This window comes from Oenanthe melanoleuca, chromosome 5 (assembly GCF_029582105.1).
Source record: "Oenanthe melanoleuca isolate GR-GAL-2019-014 chromosome 5, OMel1.0, whole genome shotgun sequence".
NCBI classification, from domain to species: domain Eukaryota; kingdom Metazoa; phylum Chordata; class Aves; order Passeriformes; family Muscicapidae; genus Oenanthe; species Oenanthe melanoleuca.
Genome location: NC_079339.1, coordinates 16,769,682 through 16,788,501, shown reverse-complemented (window position 1 = coordinate 16,788,501; position 18,820 = coordinate 16,769,682). Strand labels below are relative to the sequence as shown.

The 18,820-nt window shown below is 39.7% G+C and overlaps 1 protein-coding gene across 1 annotated transcript in view; it reads left to right on the top strand.

Annotated features, from left to right (window-relative positions):
- Nucleotides 1-8,801: 8,801 nt before the first annotated feature.
- LOC130254300 (mucin-5B) overlaps nt 8,802-18,820 on the top strand; it is a 43,046-nt gene continuing 33,027 nt past the window's right edge. The window contains exons 1-9 of the mRNA XM_056493685.1: nt 8,802-8,994; nt 10,580-10,835; nt 12,243-12,357; nt 13,678-13,765; nt 14,655-14,788; nt 15,198-15,423; nt 16,213-16,338; nt 17,067-17,184; nt 18,382-18,520. Of these exons, the coding sequence (XP_056349660.1) occupies nt 8,913-8,994; nt 10,580-10,835; nt 12,243-12,357; nt 13,678-13,765; nt 14,655-14,788; nt 15,198-15,423; nt 16,213-16,338; nt 17,067-17,184; nt 18,382-18,520 (1,284 nt within the window). The 5' untranslated portion in view covers nt 8,802-8,912. The remainder of the gene's footprint in view (nt 8,995-10,579; nt 10,836-12,242; nt 12,358-13,677; nt 13,766-14,654; nt 14,789-15,197; nt 15,424-16,212; nt 16,339-17,066; nt 17,185-18,381; nt 18,521-18,820) is intronic.

Here is an 18,820-nt window from a genome sequence, read left to right as displayed (position 1 = left end):
TGACATTTGTACTTATTCTTATATGATCTTGATGAGTTTGAGTTTGACAAGAGAAGAAAAGTTCTTTTTCAAGTTATAGGAAGTCAAGTGATTTCCTAAGTTTTTGGGGTATCTACTCCTGGCTCCTTAAAAGCTGATCAGATTGTGCTGTTCAGCAGACCTAGTCTAAGGTGGGAGAGAAGATGATACTATCTGCCAGAACAAAGGCAAAGTTGAGTAGTGATTGTTAAATTATTCAAGTGACTTGGAGAAACTTTTAGCTCAGCACCAGAACTTACTTCAGCAGGACTCTGTATGTTAGAACTGTCTCAGTTCATTGCAATTACGTGTTTTCACTAAAAAAGTAGTCCCTCAATCACTCCCAGTGCTTTCAGGATATATAGTTGCTACTGTAGTAAGAGCTCTCCAAATTCCACCATTTGCAAAACAGATGCCCATCACTAAGCTAGTAATCCTAGACTTCCTCTGCAGAAAATGGAAAGCAATAGCCATTTTTGATCACACAGAATCACAGAATAATGAGGTTGGAAGAGACCTCTAAGATCATCGAGTCCAACCTATGTCCTAACACCTCAACTCAGAGTCTAGACTATAGCACCAAGTTCCATGTCCAGCCTTTTCTTAAACACATCCAGAGATGATACAAAGGACATATCTAAAGGACTGCCTGTTTATCTTATTGTTAGAAGAGCTAAAGTAGGTAACGGGAAGTTATTAATTTATCTTGAATCATCTTAGAGTACAATGAGGGTAAACCACACGTGTTGTAGTGGAAAAAATACTTTTGGCTTATTTTTGTCTCCATTAACAAAATCTTTGCTGACAATAGCCAACCTCAATACTGGCATCTTTGCTACCTAAAGAATTGGTGGCACCATTTTTTGCTACTAGTAGCCCATCAGATGTTCTGCAGCTTAAAAGGCTGATAAGATTTCTGCCTTTTTATAAGACTGATAAGGATGTGCAGAAAATGAAACTCCACATGTTTTTTTTCAGCATTACAATACTATGATTGGAAAGCAGATTTCTCTGGAGTTGGAGATAGCTGATCTAACAAGAAGGAAATTTTGTTGGTTTACCGAGCAAGCTGCAGAATTAATGAAGCCCAGTTTCTGCTTTAATATGGGTTTCTAAGGATTTCTATCTCTGCATTCATTGTAAGATGTGACTGAGTTTTCTTCCAGGGCACTTGCAAAGTCACTCTCCTCTATGGATTCTTTGTTATCCAACAATTTCTATCCTGATATTAGAACCATGCATTTCCTTGGGCTTTTTGCAAAAATGGCTTTTCTCAAAATCTGTTGACATGTAATTGTCTTTGAGATTTCATTTTTGCAGTTAAATGTGGCTGAAGTCAGCAAATAAATTCTGGAGACTGATACAAGGACAGAGACAGATCATATCTGCCTTATTTCCTATGAAAAAGAGATAAAATATTACTAGTCAGTAGTGGCAGTTTGCAGCACACTGTATTTACACTGAAATATGAAACCTTTGCTTCATTTATTTTTCATTTGGTCTGGAGTTTGCACAGGCTCTTTTTGTCCCTTCTAGTGATGGGCAAACTACTTTTGAATAAGGAACTCTAAAGATCCTGGATAAAAGTCAGCAAGGCTGCAGATTTTGGCTTCACCACTGTAGGGCAGTCTATGGCTGAGAATGTAAAGTCACTTCATACCAAAAAACCAAGCTGCCTCAAAAGGGAGTTTCTATTTCATCACATACAGGGTTTTATCTCTGAGAAGAATGAATGCTGATCTCTCCCCACAGACATTTATACACTCTTAGCAAGCACTTGAAAAACAATTATTCTGACAGGAATTTACATGCAAGGTGTTATTAGTCACAGTGCTCTGGGTTATGGCAGCCCTCTCAGTTTTGGTGCTGGGTCAGTGCTGCCCGTAAGGAGGTTCACAAGCACACACTGTCAGAGAATTATTACTTACAAGTGCTTGGCAGTTCCAGGTCACACTGCACATGTCAAATCTCCACCCCTTTTGCACTTTTATTCACCTTAGAACTTCGTGGTTCAGTTTGCACCTGCCTTTCCAGTGGAACTGGATGACAGAGTTGAACAGATTAAACTTTCCCCAGTGGAGAAATCCACCAATAGTATTTGGAAGAAAAAGGAAGTAAAGAAACCTTAACTCTGTATTCCTACAAAGAATAGTAATGGCAGTGAGCAGCACTTTTGCTCCCCTCCACAACCCTCTTGGAAGTAAATTGAGAACTGTATTATCGGATCCCAGGAAGCATTTTGTTTCTTAAGCAAGAGTTGTTGAGTCTGCAGGTCACAAGAAGAGATTCTTCTAGAAAACCCAGGAAAAAAACTGAGGAAATGTCTTTCATCACCCTCTCTGAAAGGGTGATATCAGCACTTCAGGGACTCAGGAGACTGTAGAACCTTCTGATCCCATTGTCTTCCAGGCAGGACCTACCACAAAGGACTCTGACAGCTTCATATAAAGCATTAGTGCTGGAAGGGAGTGGGCTAGACTCTCTCTGTGCTAAAAGAATGACACTGTTCTCCAGGAATTGCCTTGTCTACTGGAGTCAATCAAAAAGGGAGCAGTAGCAAGAGCCCATGTCTTGTTTCCATGCCTGAGTCCTGTGTTCATGTCCTCCAGACTTTCCATCTAGCCTCCCACTTGCATTGGTGGTGAGGGGTTTCTCTTTGTTTCATTTATTTTTCTTTCTCTCCCAGTACTTAACAGTTTCAGTTTTGTCTTGAAAAATGGGGAAGCATTCTTGGTAGGCAAAAGGGCTTCCAGCCACACAGCCTTTGAAGACACCAAAAGCCAAGGTCCCAGCTCCTGCTGTCCAAGATCACATGGGTTTCATTCCCACTTGTAGTCCTCTCATCTGAGATAGTTTGAATCTCAAACAATTTCCTTGCAGTTACCTGGAGATGCACTGTAAACTCAGTGTTGTTCATGGGACTCTTCAGCAACACAGTGAGAACTTCCATCTGCAGTTAAAAAGGAGTTCACAGAAGATTTGTTCATAAAGAGAGCACAGTTGTTTTATGAAGCATTATTGGATATGTGCTTTGAGAACACCAGAGACAGAAAGAAAATACTTGTTAGCAATACGGAAAAATCACTGCTGTTGAGGTGAGACAGATGGGATTCAGAGAGGGGAAAAACCACATGCAAACCAAGAAGAATTCTTCCCAAAATAATACAAAGTAGGGGTTTCTGATCTGATAACTACCTTGTTTTCTGATCTAACTATGTTCTTTAATAGTATTATTTTGTGCTGTGGGAAGGGTAAGATAAAATTTTCAGTGTGTTTACCATTTGACTGTACTTGGCTAAACCACACTTCACTGAACTAAGCACATGCAACTCTGCACATAAGCCCCAGTGAAAGGACTTTAGCAAAGGCAAAGCCCTAAGTAAATAATCATGCAGTTACTGTGCTTGTTATACACTGTTGCTCTTGTCTGGAAAAGCAAACTCAGATAGGAGGAAAGGAAAGAAATAGACTTACAAACTCTGAGATCACAGGAAAGAACATTTTTGTAGTTTTAGGTCTGACAAAAAACGAAATACATTTAAATAACAGCAACATTGATATACAATTTCTGAAATTTCACCTCCCAGCAGAAGCTTTGAGGGATAGGGAGGTGTTTTAAGGCAGAGCAAGTTCTTAAAGCTGAGCGGCCCTCTTCCAGAGCCAAATTTCCAAAATTAACTCACTCTTTTGAGGCTGCCACAAACACCTGTATTCTTAACGGGCAACCTCCCAAACTAAGGTCCAAACAGGTCCAAGTAGCTACCTAAGCTATATTTCTGTCACTAATATGGAAAATCCTGCAAGTTCTTTTTCAGCATCATGCTTCTAAAATCTATTCTGTGCATACTGAATTCCCTTTGTTCCAGTTTTTCAGCACTCTTACATGAAAGGCTTGAATTCTTTTCACAAACTGGTGTCTAAAAGAGTAAAAAACACCACTGTGATGTTTTCATTGCCCCAAGACTTTGAGAAAACTCAAACAGAGGGAAAGTATGGCAGAGCTGGCACTGAGAAGGAGCACCTGTGCTCAATGCAGCTTTCTTTTAAGCAGTAACAGAAGGCAACAGTGATCAAGGAATGTCCTTGACACAGTGGCCTGTGACCTGACGCAGCAGTTAAATTTCAACAGCCTATCAATTTGGACTACTGTAGCTGAGCACTTCTTGGCCTCTTTTTGCAGAATCTATGGGATCTGTATGATCATTCTTCTCCTTAAAAGTACAGGGAGTCTGAGCACAAAGTAAGGGCAGGTAGTTCTTGGCTGGCTAATTCTACCTTCCACATAAAAAACCCTAGGCCAATGTTGCTTAGGTTCCCACCTTAACTTTTTTTCTGCCCCATCTCTTATCCTTTCTTTTGGCTTGCAGTAACTTTCCTCGTAATGGACATGGTTACTGGATATGTAATTTCATGTAATTTTAAGGTTGTAGAGACTTCAGTATTAAGCATACAGTGGACTCTTCTGAATTATCTTAGCACCCAGGAAATAAGAAATTGCTTTTTAAAAAGAGGTAGAATCTGCTCTAGCCTAAATCCCATAAAAGTTCTAATTATTAAAGCAGAAAAATCATATGCTTCCTTTAGTTCTGCTACCTCCTGTTTTTCCACCAGGATAGTTGTTTAAAGAAAAACCTTTCAAGTAGAAAATCTCAAGGGCCCAACCCCCTGATGAGATGACTTTCTATGCAGGGAGTCTCTCTTACGTGAGGAAGTGCCAATAGGTCAAAGAGACCTGTGTGCATGAACACCAGTCAGCCGTGTCATTACTCCTTGTACATGGACTCTGAAAGATCTACATCTTCTTAAAGAAAAACAGAAAAGAGCAGCTGGACTCATTCCTTGCAAACAGAAATAAATAATGTCCTTGATTTGTTCACAAAAAGTCAAGGAGCTCTATGGTAAGACGACAGGGTAAAGGAGATTTGTATCCATTCTAAGGCAAAATGTAAGAAAACATCCAACCCCCTCTTACCAAAATTGAAATACTGAAGACATTTTCATGTATTTTAATGGACAATTAATGCAGATATCTATTCCCTCCTTTCCTACTGCCTGCTACAGATCACCTTATACTTCTGTTTCAAACTGTACGGTAGACGCAAATCTGATAGACCAAATAAATCTTTAATGTAACTTTCCTAAATTCTATGATATCATGCAAAGGATTAAAAAGGATAATCCATGTTGTTCTTAAATTCTACTGACAATTTAGAATGTACAAATGATTGTTATAACTACCAGTTATGTAAAATATTTTGCTAAAATCACTTCGGATGTTTTTTATCATGTGAATTATTAGCACAAATTGCCTGGCACCAAAAGAAATATTTTCCTAGTTAATATTACTTTTTAAATGGAGCACACATAGTTTCTCTAGATTTATTTTCTAGGCAGTGCTTGTAAAACACCATCTTATAGTGGATGCTCCTTTCAAGAAGCAGTACCAGTTTTTCCTGAAATGAACTGGATTGTTAGAGGATTTCCAAGCTCAGCCTCCCAGTGCTGAACTGACTCATGATGGCCATAACTCTTTACAGCACATATGGAATCATCTTTTGACAGAAGGATATGATACAAATGCAGCTGCCAGACTTCAGTACAGTGGCTGGCTATGAAGGGCATTAATCCACTAGATACCTCTTATTTGAGTGTGTCCTTTACCAAGTTTGTAGCAAAAATATATTTTTGTGAGTCACTGGTATATTACATTAGCTTCATGATGGCTTATCTTCAGTGAGTCAGTGGTGATAAAGAAGCTGAGTTAATATTTACCTATTGTGTTTACTAAAGTCACATACCCTTTAATAGCAAATGATCCATGAAATGGGCTGTAAAGGGGCCAAGAGGAATTGTTCTTTTTTGCTAATACAGCTGCAGAAGAGGGAATGCCTCTTATCCTGCAGGATCCAATAAAGGGAAGAGCTATTAATCCCAGTTTTTCACTGCAAGGGGAATAGTTATAACTTGTATGCCAATAGCAATGGTTCAGTGGTAAGTGATCAACACAGTCTGTAAGCTCCCTGCCAGTCTGCATTTCCTTCTGAAAAGCTTCCATGTATTTCTCCTGAAAACCTCAGTGATTCCACGCTTGAATATAAAAACATCATTTGAATGCAAATATCCTTCCCCTATCAGTAGCCCTGAAATCATTGCAGAGGATTGAAGCAACCAGTGATTTCTAAGGAGTGTAGCCCGCAGTATCTGTGGAGAAGCCAGAAGCAGCAGCTCTGGTTAGTCATTGACAGAAACTCTGCTCCCCAAGAAATGACAAAGGAATGGCACAAATGACAGAGCAGGCAAGGAGAGGTAAGAAAATGGCTAGGTACTGAGCAAGAGGACTGGGTTTCCCATTTCTCTGAGTAGGGTTTTGCTCTTGCTTTACTCAGGGGAGGATCCCAGATGACTGCTACTACTGTCTCTGCTGAGTAGAGCATAAGTGGATGGTGGTTCAATGAATAATTTGTTTTATTCTGTCTTTTCCTTGAAAAGTTTTAACATGTGCTGTTCATGTTCTTCCAGGCCCCTAAGTGCTAAGTGGGGCTTACAGGGGGAAATCATGCCTTAGCTCATTCCTCCTGCCCATCCTCTCATTACCTTGAATCAACCGACATATAGAACACAAAGGGCTGGAAGTTGCCAACGTCAACCTCACTATGTCTTTGTTATTAAAGGACTACTCCAATCTGAAGGGTATCTTTGGCAAGTAGTTACTACATGGTTCCTGCTGCTTTGTGCAGTTCAGTAGGAATAAAGGTTTTTTTTTTTCCAGAGTCAGGAGTCATACCCCTAGAGTCTGATTCTTCCTTCTATTCTCATACCAAAATGAATGAAATATGGACTTTATCATGAAACATGGACTTTATCTCAGCAGAGTTCTGCTGAGATTTGGATTTTGACACTAGCATTAATTTTGGAAAATTCATATATTTCAGCTATCTGCCTTTACCCTCAACTAAGCTCTCTTAGTCTGTATCTGTGGTCTACTGACCTATATGCTTTTCCTCCTGAGCTTCACAGCCCTTGCCCACAACTGCCATTAGCCCTGTTCTGTGGCCTGAACAAAAGCTCAGTATGAAAATTACCAGGAGAATCTATTGAATTTGAGTGTTGATATTTCACTGTATTCAATTTCAGATCATCTTCATATCTCCAATATCATATTCTCATGGTTAATATATTCTTCTAAATAAGATATTCTCCTAGCTTACTTTGTACCTATTTGGACAGAGATCAGGAGGGAAGATGTTTTGTGATTAAAGTGAAATGCAGCAGCAGTCCATGACTTGCATCACCAGTGCCTTAAAGTCTGTTGGTTCTGTATTCCAGCCAAAATGGCAGGGCTTCAAGAGCTGCCTCCAGTAGTGCCCTGCATCAAGTGTGGCTGACAATGGAATTAATGGGGCAGGGACGGTGGCAAAGGGGTAACACGCACTCTTGTTTCACGTCCTGCACAATGCTCACGCACGCTGCTGCAGAGTTTTCTTTAGAGCAAGGGCAGCAGCAAATCTTCATCTGGCAGCTGCTGTCACTGCAATTGTGCAAAGCACCTTGTGCCTGTGTAGGGCAGCAGAAGGTGGGAGCAGTGGGCCAGCTTTGGGACACTCCACCTTGGCAATAGCACAAAGCCTGGTAAAGCAGTGAGCAAGATCCTCACTTCCCAAGGCCCAGATTGCTGCCCACAACCAGATAAAAGGCATTCTTGTTTGTATTCCCCAATGGGTGCATGGGCATGCTTGATCTGAGGCCTTGCAAGAAGGGGCAAAACTATGTCCACCTTAAACTGTATTTGTGCCCACTTAACTACTGGCAATCACTTTGGCTTTACTGTTGTCTCAAAGGGGATGGAGCAGCTGAAAGCATGGGAATGTCTGTTATCCATGTTTGATTTTCTGGGACTAGGTGAGAGGCTTCCTGTCTTGTCAGGAGCAGTTCCCCCATGGCACAGATGAGGAAAAGAAATGCAAGGTCAGTTTGTCTCAATAAAGCAAGGATTCTAAAATTACTGATAGCAAAATATCTGACAGGATGTACTACAAGGGGCTGTAGAGCTCATAACTGAGCTCATTGGATTTTTTATGCGTATGTGGTAGGTATTAAAGTACTTTGAGAGCACCAAGGGACCCTTTTGTAGCAGCATAATTTAGGTGGTGAAGGAATGAACTGTGTTCTACATTATGATAGGACTTGGGCACTGCTCTTTTATGATGTTTGGAGAATCCGCCACCTCTGTGTGCATAAAAAATAAATGAAAACCCTTTTGTGCAGTTGAGGTGAGAATTTTTGACCTTTTGGTTTTGTTTGTGGTCTATTGAAGTAGTAAGTCTGGCCTTTTTTGGTAAGATATTTTGGATACACTTTTTAAAGAACAATGCCCTCCTGCCAAAATATTTTGTTCTAAATAAACCATACATTATGCCTGACCTGATAATACTTTTTGCTCTGTTTATAAATAGTCATTAAAGCTGGTAGAGGCAACACATTTTCTTGTTCTGGGGGACTCCACTGATGTGCCAGACAGAGAAAAACTCTGAAAGAGGTCAGTGATTGCTTGAAATTAATCAAATGTTATAAAAAATTAAAACTATTGCTGCCAAAGAAATAACAACTGTAGCAGGAGGGTGAGGGGACCTATTTTCAAAAGAGGAAATTAGAAAGAGACAGCTCTCTGTTCACATAAAGCAAGAAAGAACTGGGTACCTCTTCTGTCCGAAAGAGAGGAGGTTTCTGGGTGCTAATAATGAATGACTGAAAGAAAATTTAATGAAGCTCCACCTTTCAGGGACCCTGCCATCAGTTTTGTTCTCATGCCAAACTCCTGGACTATAAAAATCTGCCTATAAGCCAAGAAAAAACACTTCCCTGAAAGGATTTTCAAGTTACGACTTCATGTCAAGATGGAAATAAAAAACGGAAGATCAGTTTGGATCTTCTGCCTAATTTGGAGTTTTTGCAAGGGCAAAGAACCAGTTCAGATAGGTAAGAAAAGAATCTAATTCTTGCATTACTTGCTGTCATATGGCTCTCCATAGGTGAGAAATAGAGTTGACAAATGAAAATGTGTAGCATATTCATGTAAGAGCTGTAGATACACCAGATAGTATTAAACATTCTACATTTTTATCCTCATTGTCAACCATTTAAGTATTTACTTCTTTCTTTTTATTACTAGGTAGTGTATCAACTGTTTTATGTCCTAAGTGACTAATCTTAAAGAGGAGACCCTCTGAATGCCATTTGCACCAAAAAACAAAGCAAAAAAATGGTGATACCCTTTTCAAGATATTTCACAATATTCTTCATAGAGGAAGTACTTGCCATATCACCAGCTAGGCTTGATTGACCAGTATGAAATGCTGCATTAGCAGGAATCACGTTTTTTGTGGTCTGCTGCACTGCTACCTCCTGGTTTGGTTTTTAATGTCTTACCCTTTTCCCAACTGCTTAATATACAGTTGATATACCAGTTATTACCACCTTAGTAATTCCAGTAATTTCACTTCCAGGATAGCCAAACTTTCTCACTTGCCCTTGCTACTGTATAAAAAAGTGGTAAATTGTCTTATTCCACTTCAGTGCTGCAACCACCTATGACAGTAGCAGTACCCTTAAAAGCTGTTTATGCAAGAACTTACTGGGCACTTGAGTTTGGGCTGCACATTTACAACATAAGGATCTGAATTTCTGAGTTCTTCCCTTCTGATTCTTAGGCAGGAATATTTAATAATATTTTAGAGTTAACTGAGTAAATGAGTAATTGTTTTTGATTTGATCTGTGGTGGATGTTGCTATTCCTAAATGTCCTACCTGAATCAACACAGAGAAATTTGCCCATTTCATTTGCCATTCTTTCAGAAGAAATGTTGAGAGTATTTTGTAGCAAGCATAAATAATTTAATTCAAGGTGATTCATGTTTTCTTTGTGAAGTTTACTGGTGTGAAAACTGCTTTCTGAAGTAATGTCTTATATACACTTAGAGTATGTATCTATACCTTTGACTGAGGTACAACTCAGAGGTCCAAAACCTGAGTTGAGAAGGAAAACTAAATATCTCTTATCCAACAGCTGAAGCTGGTAGCAGCCTCAACCACTGAGATCAGCAGCTGCCATTTTGCTGTAAATCCATGCCTCCTGGAAAACACTCAGTACAAAGTCTTGCCTGAGTTAAATGAGATTTAGACATTCAGAATGAAATTCTCCTCACTTCACTTTAAGTATCTACAGTGTAAATATTCTACAGCATATAGACAGCGTTTCTAGACAATGGAGAGATACATGTGGTTTTCAGTATCTTCTTGCTAGGCACATATATATGATGAGAAAGCTGAACCTCTTCTGCATCTCACTGTTAACTTCAAAGGAGACTGGGCTAATCTGCTCACGTTGCAGGTATCTCTGTACTTCAAAAGTCATGGACTTCAAAAGTTCAGTGAGATGAAACTGTTTCCCAAGGGCTTCTTTTTGCCTTTGAAAATCTGCCCCTTTAATGTTTTTCAGCAAAAAAAGGGCAAGAACCTCATATGGGGTGAATTTCTAAGTTCCCCTACTATGATTTTTCTTTAGTCCAGGTCTCTGCTGTCAGTAGGAGTGAATGTGCCACCTGGGGCAATTTCCACTTCCATACATTTGACCATGTAAAGTTTACTTTCCCTGGAACCTGCACTTATGTCTTCGCTTCGCACTGCAATGACAGCTACCAGGACTTCAACATTCAGATCAGGCGCAGTGTCAAGAACAGCTTCCTGATCTACTTCACTGCCACCATTGATGGAGTGGTCCTGGAGGTGAAGGAGACAGGAATCACTGTGAACGGGAAGAAGTGAGTAAAGCCCAAGCTGTTGTTTGGTGCTGCATTTTTATGGCTGTGTGTTAGGTGGTCTGACTGGAAAGCAGTGGTTGAGTATGAGATGTCCACAGCTTTTTGAACAGGGTATTGCAAAGAGACCCCCCAGTAGTGCTGAGAAAGGAAGAAGCATTTAAACTAAACCATACATCCCAGGGAACAACACCAACAAGTTAAGTAGAGAGCAGTGTATATATTATAAAAGCAGGTGTTTTAAGGTTTCCTTAATGTTGTTTTGATTTGAGAGGGAGGGATGGAGGAAAGTACATAAACTCTAACACTTTATTAATAAAAAGTTTAGATTTGTGGAAGCCCTGTGGTTTTTCTATTTGCTCAAAACATCATTTCTGTGGTACTAACCCTACTGTTTAATGCTGCTGTTCAGGAATAGATGGTTCTTTTAGGAATAATTTTCTGTTTCCAGGTAGATTAGTCTAGAAAATTGCACTGCTTTGCAGATCACAACTTGCCCAGGGATCTTCTTATAAGAAAAGATAGAATTTTTAGAAGTCAAAATCGATACCTTTATTTCCAATTCAACAACGAGCCACAAAGGAAACTGCAAAGAGATGGGTAAAAATATTCCATAAGTAAAAATCATATGCAACAATAGCTGAAAATCTGGCACAATGTTAAGGGCAGTCCTCATGAGAAGTGCAGAGTTCTCCTCCTAACATATAATTATGAAGGGCCTAGGCAACCTTTGACTCTGGGAAATCCCCTCACAGTCTTGTTGGAGAGAAAATTGCAAGCATATGGGCTGTCCTGACAGCCTTTTAGAAACAACCAAATACAGAATAGCACCATTCTGTTGTAATTATAGCACCAAAGCCCATATGTGTCTCCTAAACCAAAAGGGCAAGAAATCTCCTATTTTCTAGCCATTTTCTAAATTTCTAAGTTTTTAGGCTGTTGCAAAATGAATGTTAATTGTCTTTGTAAGATGGAAAAGTAATGTAGGTCTGAGTTACATCAGTACATGAGTAACAGAACAGAGTTGTGTGTGTGAATCCCAAATATCAAGGAAGTACTGGAAGGATGATAATAACCTGTAGTGTACTCATGTTGAGGGTCATTTTCCCAATATTATCATCTTGTTTTTATAAACTTTTGGGTTATATCCTTGGGTTTGGCTGCTTTCTGTCAGTTGAGTGGCTGATGTAGTATTGACAAGAGACCAAAATGCATTGAGTTGTGGATTAAGACTGGTAAAAGGACAGAGTAGACAATGTAATGCATTGTGTGGACAAAGACTAACCTTGCAAAGAGCGTTCCCATGTCATATTTACTTCCTTTTAACTCTGATTTTCTTTCCTATATGTCTGTGAGGATTTCATTAGTCTTTTTTTCACTGCAATCTGTTTTGCTCCCTCAAATTTCCAGGATCGCCATGCCTTTCAGCTTGAAGAGCATCCTGATTGAGGACACCTGTACATACTTCCAAGTCACTTCCAAGCTGGGCCTGACACTCAAGTGGAACTGGGCTGACACTCTCCTAGTATGAACAGTCAGTTAGTTGTTTTCCTCCTGGTGAACCTCATCAGTGATGAAAAGCAGGGCTGGGTGCAGGCACTGCGTTGATGTATGAAATCATGGGAGGGAGGTGTCACTGTATCCATAAGCTGATAGAGAAATACCAAGCTAGGTAATAGTTTCACAGTGCAGGAGCAGGGAGGCACAACCCTGTGGCATTTCCAGCTAATTTTATATAACAAAATGGTTAACCCTGGATATAACACATCTGTAGTTAGCTCGTGGCTCCATTGGGAACTGGCAGCCCTCCTCCTCTGCCTTGCTACTCTGGCTCAAGCACATCTTGTGTGGGGAAACTAATCTGTGTGACCCCTTCAGACCTGGGCCCCTTTCACTCCAAAGCCATGCTATGAGGGAATTCTCCTCTACACATCTACCCTGCAATGTCCTCTTCTGCAAGAGCGCATTTACATTTTTGTGTATGAACACTTGTCCTTCACAATCAGGACTGAGATTAACTAAATGGAACTAAATGACTTATGTGTCATGTTTTGCCATTCAGCAAGATAGGAAGAGAGTAAAATGTGAATAGAGAGAAACAACAACAGGAAGTAATCAACTGATATTGAAATTCTGATTTATTGAAGTATTTACTTTCTCCCTTCCCGTGTACTAATTAATACCTAAAGTGTTAAAGGCAGTACCTCTACATTACTGTAGAGTGGATGCAATAGTAGGAAAAGCACTGCCATTTTTTGGTGTACCTGAGTGGCACCACTACTGTTTCCCAAGCATGAAGGACTGAAAAGGTACAATGGTTTTATCCAGCAAGGCAGTAGTGTGCTAACCTAGCTGTTTATTTCCACTGAGCATGGGCAAAATCAGTAATGCTGGGCAGACTCACACCTAGAACTGCTATAAAATTTTTCATCATCCTATGGACTAGAAAACACATTATATATGGCTAAAAGTTAGCCAGAGGCTGCTTCTTTACAGCATCCAGCATTAGAGCACAGTTATCTGATGTGCCCAGAGAGGAGCTGTGGTACCCTGCAAGATACACCAAATGTTTGTATACCAGTGTCTCTATACTGGGAGACACTGGATTAATCCAGTATTCAACATGCATCAGTTACCTCTTCAGTGGGTAGCAATGACAATTGCTGGAGGATTCTCTTCCCATTTGAATTCAATCTGTCTGCAGATAAGTTTTATGAGGAAAGGAGATTACTACAAACTGGGAATGAGCATTTCTGCCACTGCAGTTTTCTGTTGTGAATAACTTTGCAACAAGTGCTGGTGATACAGGGAAAAGCCTTTAAACTCTGGGTTTCCTCTTTTGTAGCTGGACCTGGAAGAAACATATAAAGAGAAAATATGTGGTCTGTGTGGGAACTATGATGGCAATGGGAAGAATGATTTGATTTTGGATGGTAGGTTGTAAATACAGCATATTCTACCCTGAACAGACTTCCTCATACATGACATGAAACTTGGTATTTGTTTCCTCTGAGCAGGCTTTCAGATTTCCTAGCAGGCACATGAAATTTCCATAGACAGGAGATGTATTTTAAGAGGTTCTGAGATGATTTGGGATTTTCTGTTTTTTTCATATTTATAATGATGACTTGAGAGAGTCTCCAGCCTCTTTGACCAAAATTAATTGCTTGGTTATCATTCAGCGTCACTGACAATAACATACTTTAAGGAAATGCACGAGTGCATTTTCTGTTCTTCTATTTTAATCACTCTATGCATGATTATTTTTGCCTCTGTAATGAAATAAAAGCATCAGAGAAAACACAACATATCTTTGAAGAAGTGGTGCCATCCACTGACACCTTCAAATATTGCAAATAGCTGAGCCTATAATCTTGAAGCAGGTTGTATGGATGGAAAGAAACTTCATCCTGGGATATCAGCTGCAGGACTGAATCCAAAGTTATAACAACATTCCTTTATGTAATACCTGCATGACTGTTACACATGCCAAACAGAAAACTCTGTAAGATCAAACACATCCAAAACAGAGAAGTCTTTGGAATTTATCAGAAGTAACAGAAAGTTCAAGAGTCTCACATCATTTTAAATGCCTGAGCTGACAGCAGGCCTTGATACAAGTGTGCCAGATTCCTGACTGTTGCCCAACAGAAGGTTCTATCAGGCTGTCATCCTCTATAAAATATGGATGCTGGTTAAATTTGGGCATCTCATGAAGTGCATCCTGCCTTTGAGCCCAAAGAGTAAGTGCATTTTTATAGCCCATTAATTGACCTAAAGTATTGCAAGCAGTTACTGAAATGCATCTGGGGATTTTTGCAGGGTATAAAATGCATCCGAGGCAGTTTGGGAACTTCCACAAAGTAGAGGATCCATCACAAAAGTGTGCTGATGTGAGCCCAGATGACCACACTGGAAGACATCCCAGGAGGAAAGACAATAGATGCAGTACATATGTAAGTGTGTGGGACCAAGAAGAACAAACCATCCCAACCTAGAGTGTTGAAGAGACTGTTGAAACAAATCCTAATTACAGAGCAAGCACTCTTCTGAAAACCTGAATTTTTCAGAGCTCTACACATAAATTTGAGCAAAATTATGTTCTTACAGCTGAAAGAATGACCTATTATGTTGTTAAAGAAATAGATATTGGGAAAATGCCCAATTGAATGACAGCTTCCATTCCAAGGCAAAGGACCTTGTGGCAGAAAATCAGACTGGATAATCTCCTGAGATCCCTTCCAACTTGAATTATTCTGTGACCCTGGAATTGTGTCATCCAAACTTAGTGTATATATTCAAAAATCTAAAAGGTGCTTTTTTGCTTTTCTTACCTTTTTTTTTTTTTTTTTTTTTTTTTAATAGAAAAAAGGATGCAAGAAGCTTATGTCCCGTTTTGGAAACTGCCCCAGAGTGGTTGCCTTTGATGACTACATAGAGACCTGTGCTGAGGATATGTGCTACTGTGCAGTTAATTCTTCTCACTCTGATTTGGTTTCCAGCTGCATATGCAGCACTTTAAACCAGTATTCTCGAGACTGTGTCCTGAGGAAGGGAGACCCTGGGGAATGGAGGACCAAAGAACTCTGCTGTAAGTAGCTACTGCTCTGGAGATTTATTTCAGGTTACACATTTACACAAGTATTCTGATCCCAGCAGAGCAAAGCTAGGAGCTCTGGTAACTACCTTGAATCAGTCTACAAAAACATTGTTAATGGAAAAGCTTCTACAAATTTAACTTGATTTTGCTCCTTAAATTAGAACTATACCTTGATATTGCCCACCTCTTTCTTACAACTAGGTTTTCTCAATTTTTTTAAAAATTTTCCTAGGCATAGTTAACTCATAAAGAGCCTTATTTCAACATGGTGACAACTAGACAGAAGAAGTTACTGAGAAGAGCAATATGTTTGTACTTATCTTACCCTGTGTTTTCATACTCAGTAGTCCAGTTACTGAGTAAGAAATCTCTTTAAATCCAGGGGAAAGGCTACAGGTAGTTCATCCAAACTGCTGGTGGGGATTGGGATAGCAAATTAATGTCAGAAAAACTGATGCTTCAGGCAAAAATAAACTGTTATGACTTCCTAAATGAATCTGGTGTTCTTTGCTTGTATTGTGACTTCAGCCAACCTTGAGATAGTAATGTAATGTGAGATAGCTCATGTTTCCCAGCAGCACAGTTTTTGTCCAAAAGATAAAGTAAAAGTGGCCATAAAACATTCCTTTAAGAGGTTAAACAAACACAACATATCTGGATAGGAGGTCTTGCAAAAAAATATGGAGCAAAGGAGGAAGAAGGGGTTGGGTAGTGACACAACAATTTGAGAGATCTTATAAATACATCATTAACATAGTCCATTTTGGTTTGGTCTTGCAGATCAGGAATGCCCAAACAACATGGAATACATGGAATGTGGAAATTCCTGTGCTGACACATGTGCAGATCCAGAAAGGAGCAAGATTTGTAAAGCCCCATGTACGGATGGCTGTTTCTGTCCTCCTGGTAAGGCAGCTCACCTCTGCCAATGGTCACACACATCAAGGGACAAAAAGGGAGGTTGTTCCCTCTCTTTAGCATTTCAGACAACAAATAAACTGGCTCTTCTAGCATCATTTACCAGCTTTCTTATTGGAAGAAAGACTAAAGACTTGACATCCTGACACTGGAGAGGGGAGGCAAAGACTTCTAAGGACTAGACAGGGGAAAAATGGAGCAGATATGGAAAGAGAAGAGGTGCTCTCTAGACAGTAAGAATGCAGGTGAACATGTCTCGTGAGATGCCTCCCTGCTATGACACTAAATCTTGCTTTGGCTTAAGTGACACAAAACATAAATACAAATTAGATACATTTCCATTTGTGTGCATGTGTAAATTTGCACATGAAATAGTCTAAGATGAGGCTCTGATTTCTGTTAGATTCACTATTAGATAATGATGGAAACTGGCTCACAGCCTTGCAATCTGGCACTTGATAATCCTGCTCACTGTGAAAAATTTCATAACAGGAAATGTTCTTTGAGTTTGGCATTGCTTTCATTTGAGTTCTAGTAAGAAATATTTCCCATCCATTAACATCTGAAAGGGCCTGGTGTGGTGTTTTCCTTTAAAAGTATCCCATTCATTTTAAGAAATGCTGAATACTCCAGAGTTTTTTCCATACTCTAATCTTCCTTGATGGTGTTTCCCAGACTCACCAAAGGAGTATTAACTAGCCATTGTGTCTGAACAGGAACTATCCTTGATGACCTCAGCAGCAAGAAGTGCATCCCCAGAGACAGCTGCCCCTGTATGTTTCAAGGCAAAGTCTACTCATCTGGAGGAACTTACTCCACTCCCTGCCAGAATTGGTACTGTTGTCATCTTGATTGCACTAACAAAGCAGAAGTATTTATTTCATAACATTGACCAGTTGCATTCTGTACTTCCCCTGTTTTGTTGTTGTTGTTGGTGGTGGGTTTTTTGTCTTTTTTTTTTTTTTTTTTTTAATCTTTTCCTGTCATTTGTCTTAACAATTCAAAATCTTGTTTTCAGTTTCAACAGTGTGGGAAAACTTAGGGGTATTCCTCAACCACACATAATTATTCACCCTCACTTGAAACTGCTTGTGAAAACTGAGCTCAAGATTTCAGAATGGAGAAAAATGAGACTCTTTACTGTTTAGACAGAGTCTTTGGCCACTAGTCAGGTGAGAAGTGAGATGAGAAGTCATACCATGTTAATAAGTGGTACTTCCAACAACATCTGGCTCCCCACAAGGAGGTTTAAAGGCCAGATCTCAGAAGTCCTGAGAACGATTTGATTTAGAAAAAAAACTGGCAGCTTGAACCCATCTCCATTCTGCACTCATGAAAGGTGATAAGATCTGGGCTCCTGACACAACATCATTTTTTGACCATTGGTTAAAGGTTTACTATAGGGAGGAATGAAATGTGTTATGGTGCATGGCCGAGCATTCTGCAAGCCCCTTTGGAATTAATATATCCTGCATTTTGAGAAAATGCTCCTCAAATCCCAGAAATTCTGAGTAATTGAATTTAATGGGCTTTGGAGGGGGGTTCCCATCTTGCCACATCCTATTTACTCCTCTCAGAGCCCAAGCCTATGTGGCTGGACTGTTTTCTTCTTGTGTGCACAGGTGTGGGAATTGCTCATTAGCTCAGGTCCTCCACAATTAGCTTCTGAAACATCCCATCAGTGACTTGCTGAATAGTTGCAAGATCCTGCTTGAAGAGGTTCTTTCTTTCTTTAAAAAGTCAAGTAAACAATTTAGGCCCAGAAAAGCATTTCTTCCTTTCCCATCTCACTGTGACTCTGAGAGAGCCAGCCCAAAGCCCAGTGCAGTTAACTCCCACACTGAGAGGAATTCAACCCTCACACTTTAAGGGCTTAATATAAAGTCTTCCACCCACAGGGTTTTAATAAGAAACCAAGATAATGAGCTGAAAATATAAAGAGGCCACATCTGTGCAGATTCAAATGCTGTATCACCTTTGCTCACTTGAAGGTGTGTTTATTCTGATGGCTGCTTTTTGGGTTTTGCACAGCACTTGCAAAGGAGGCCACTGGAGCTGTATCTCTCTGCCCTGCTCTGGAAGTTGCCACATAGATGGAGGATTCCATATAACAACATTCGATAATAAGAGGTTCAATTTTCATGGCAACTGTCATTATGTCTTAGCTAAGGTATGAGCAATTTCTCTTTTCACTCCTAAATCTCCTGACTAGCACAAGGCATTAAACTGTACTGGAGCTTTATATGACTTAATTTAATTAAATGGCACCAATCCAGCAAAGCACTTCAACACATGCTCAGGCTTAAACCCCATAAATTCTTGAATTTGCAATGGATTGCAAGTCAATTGCTGATGCTTAACTTCAAAGTTTTGCAGCTTCAACATACTTGTACTATTTTTAAAATTAAATAAATTTCTTAATGGATGTATTAGTGTTGATTCAAGCATTTCTTTTGAAGTTCATGTGTGA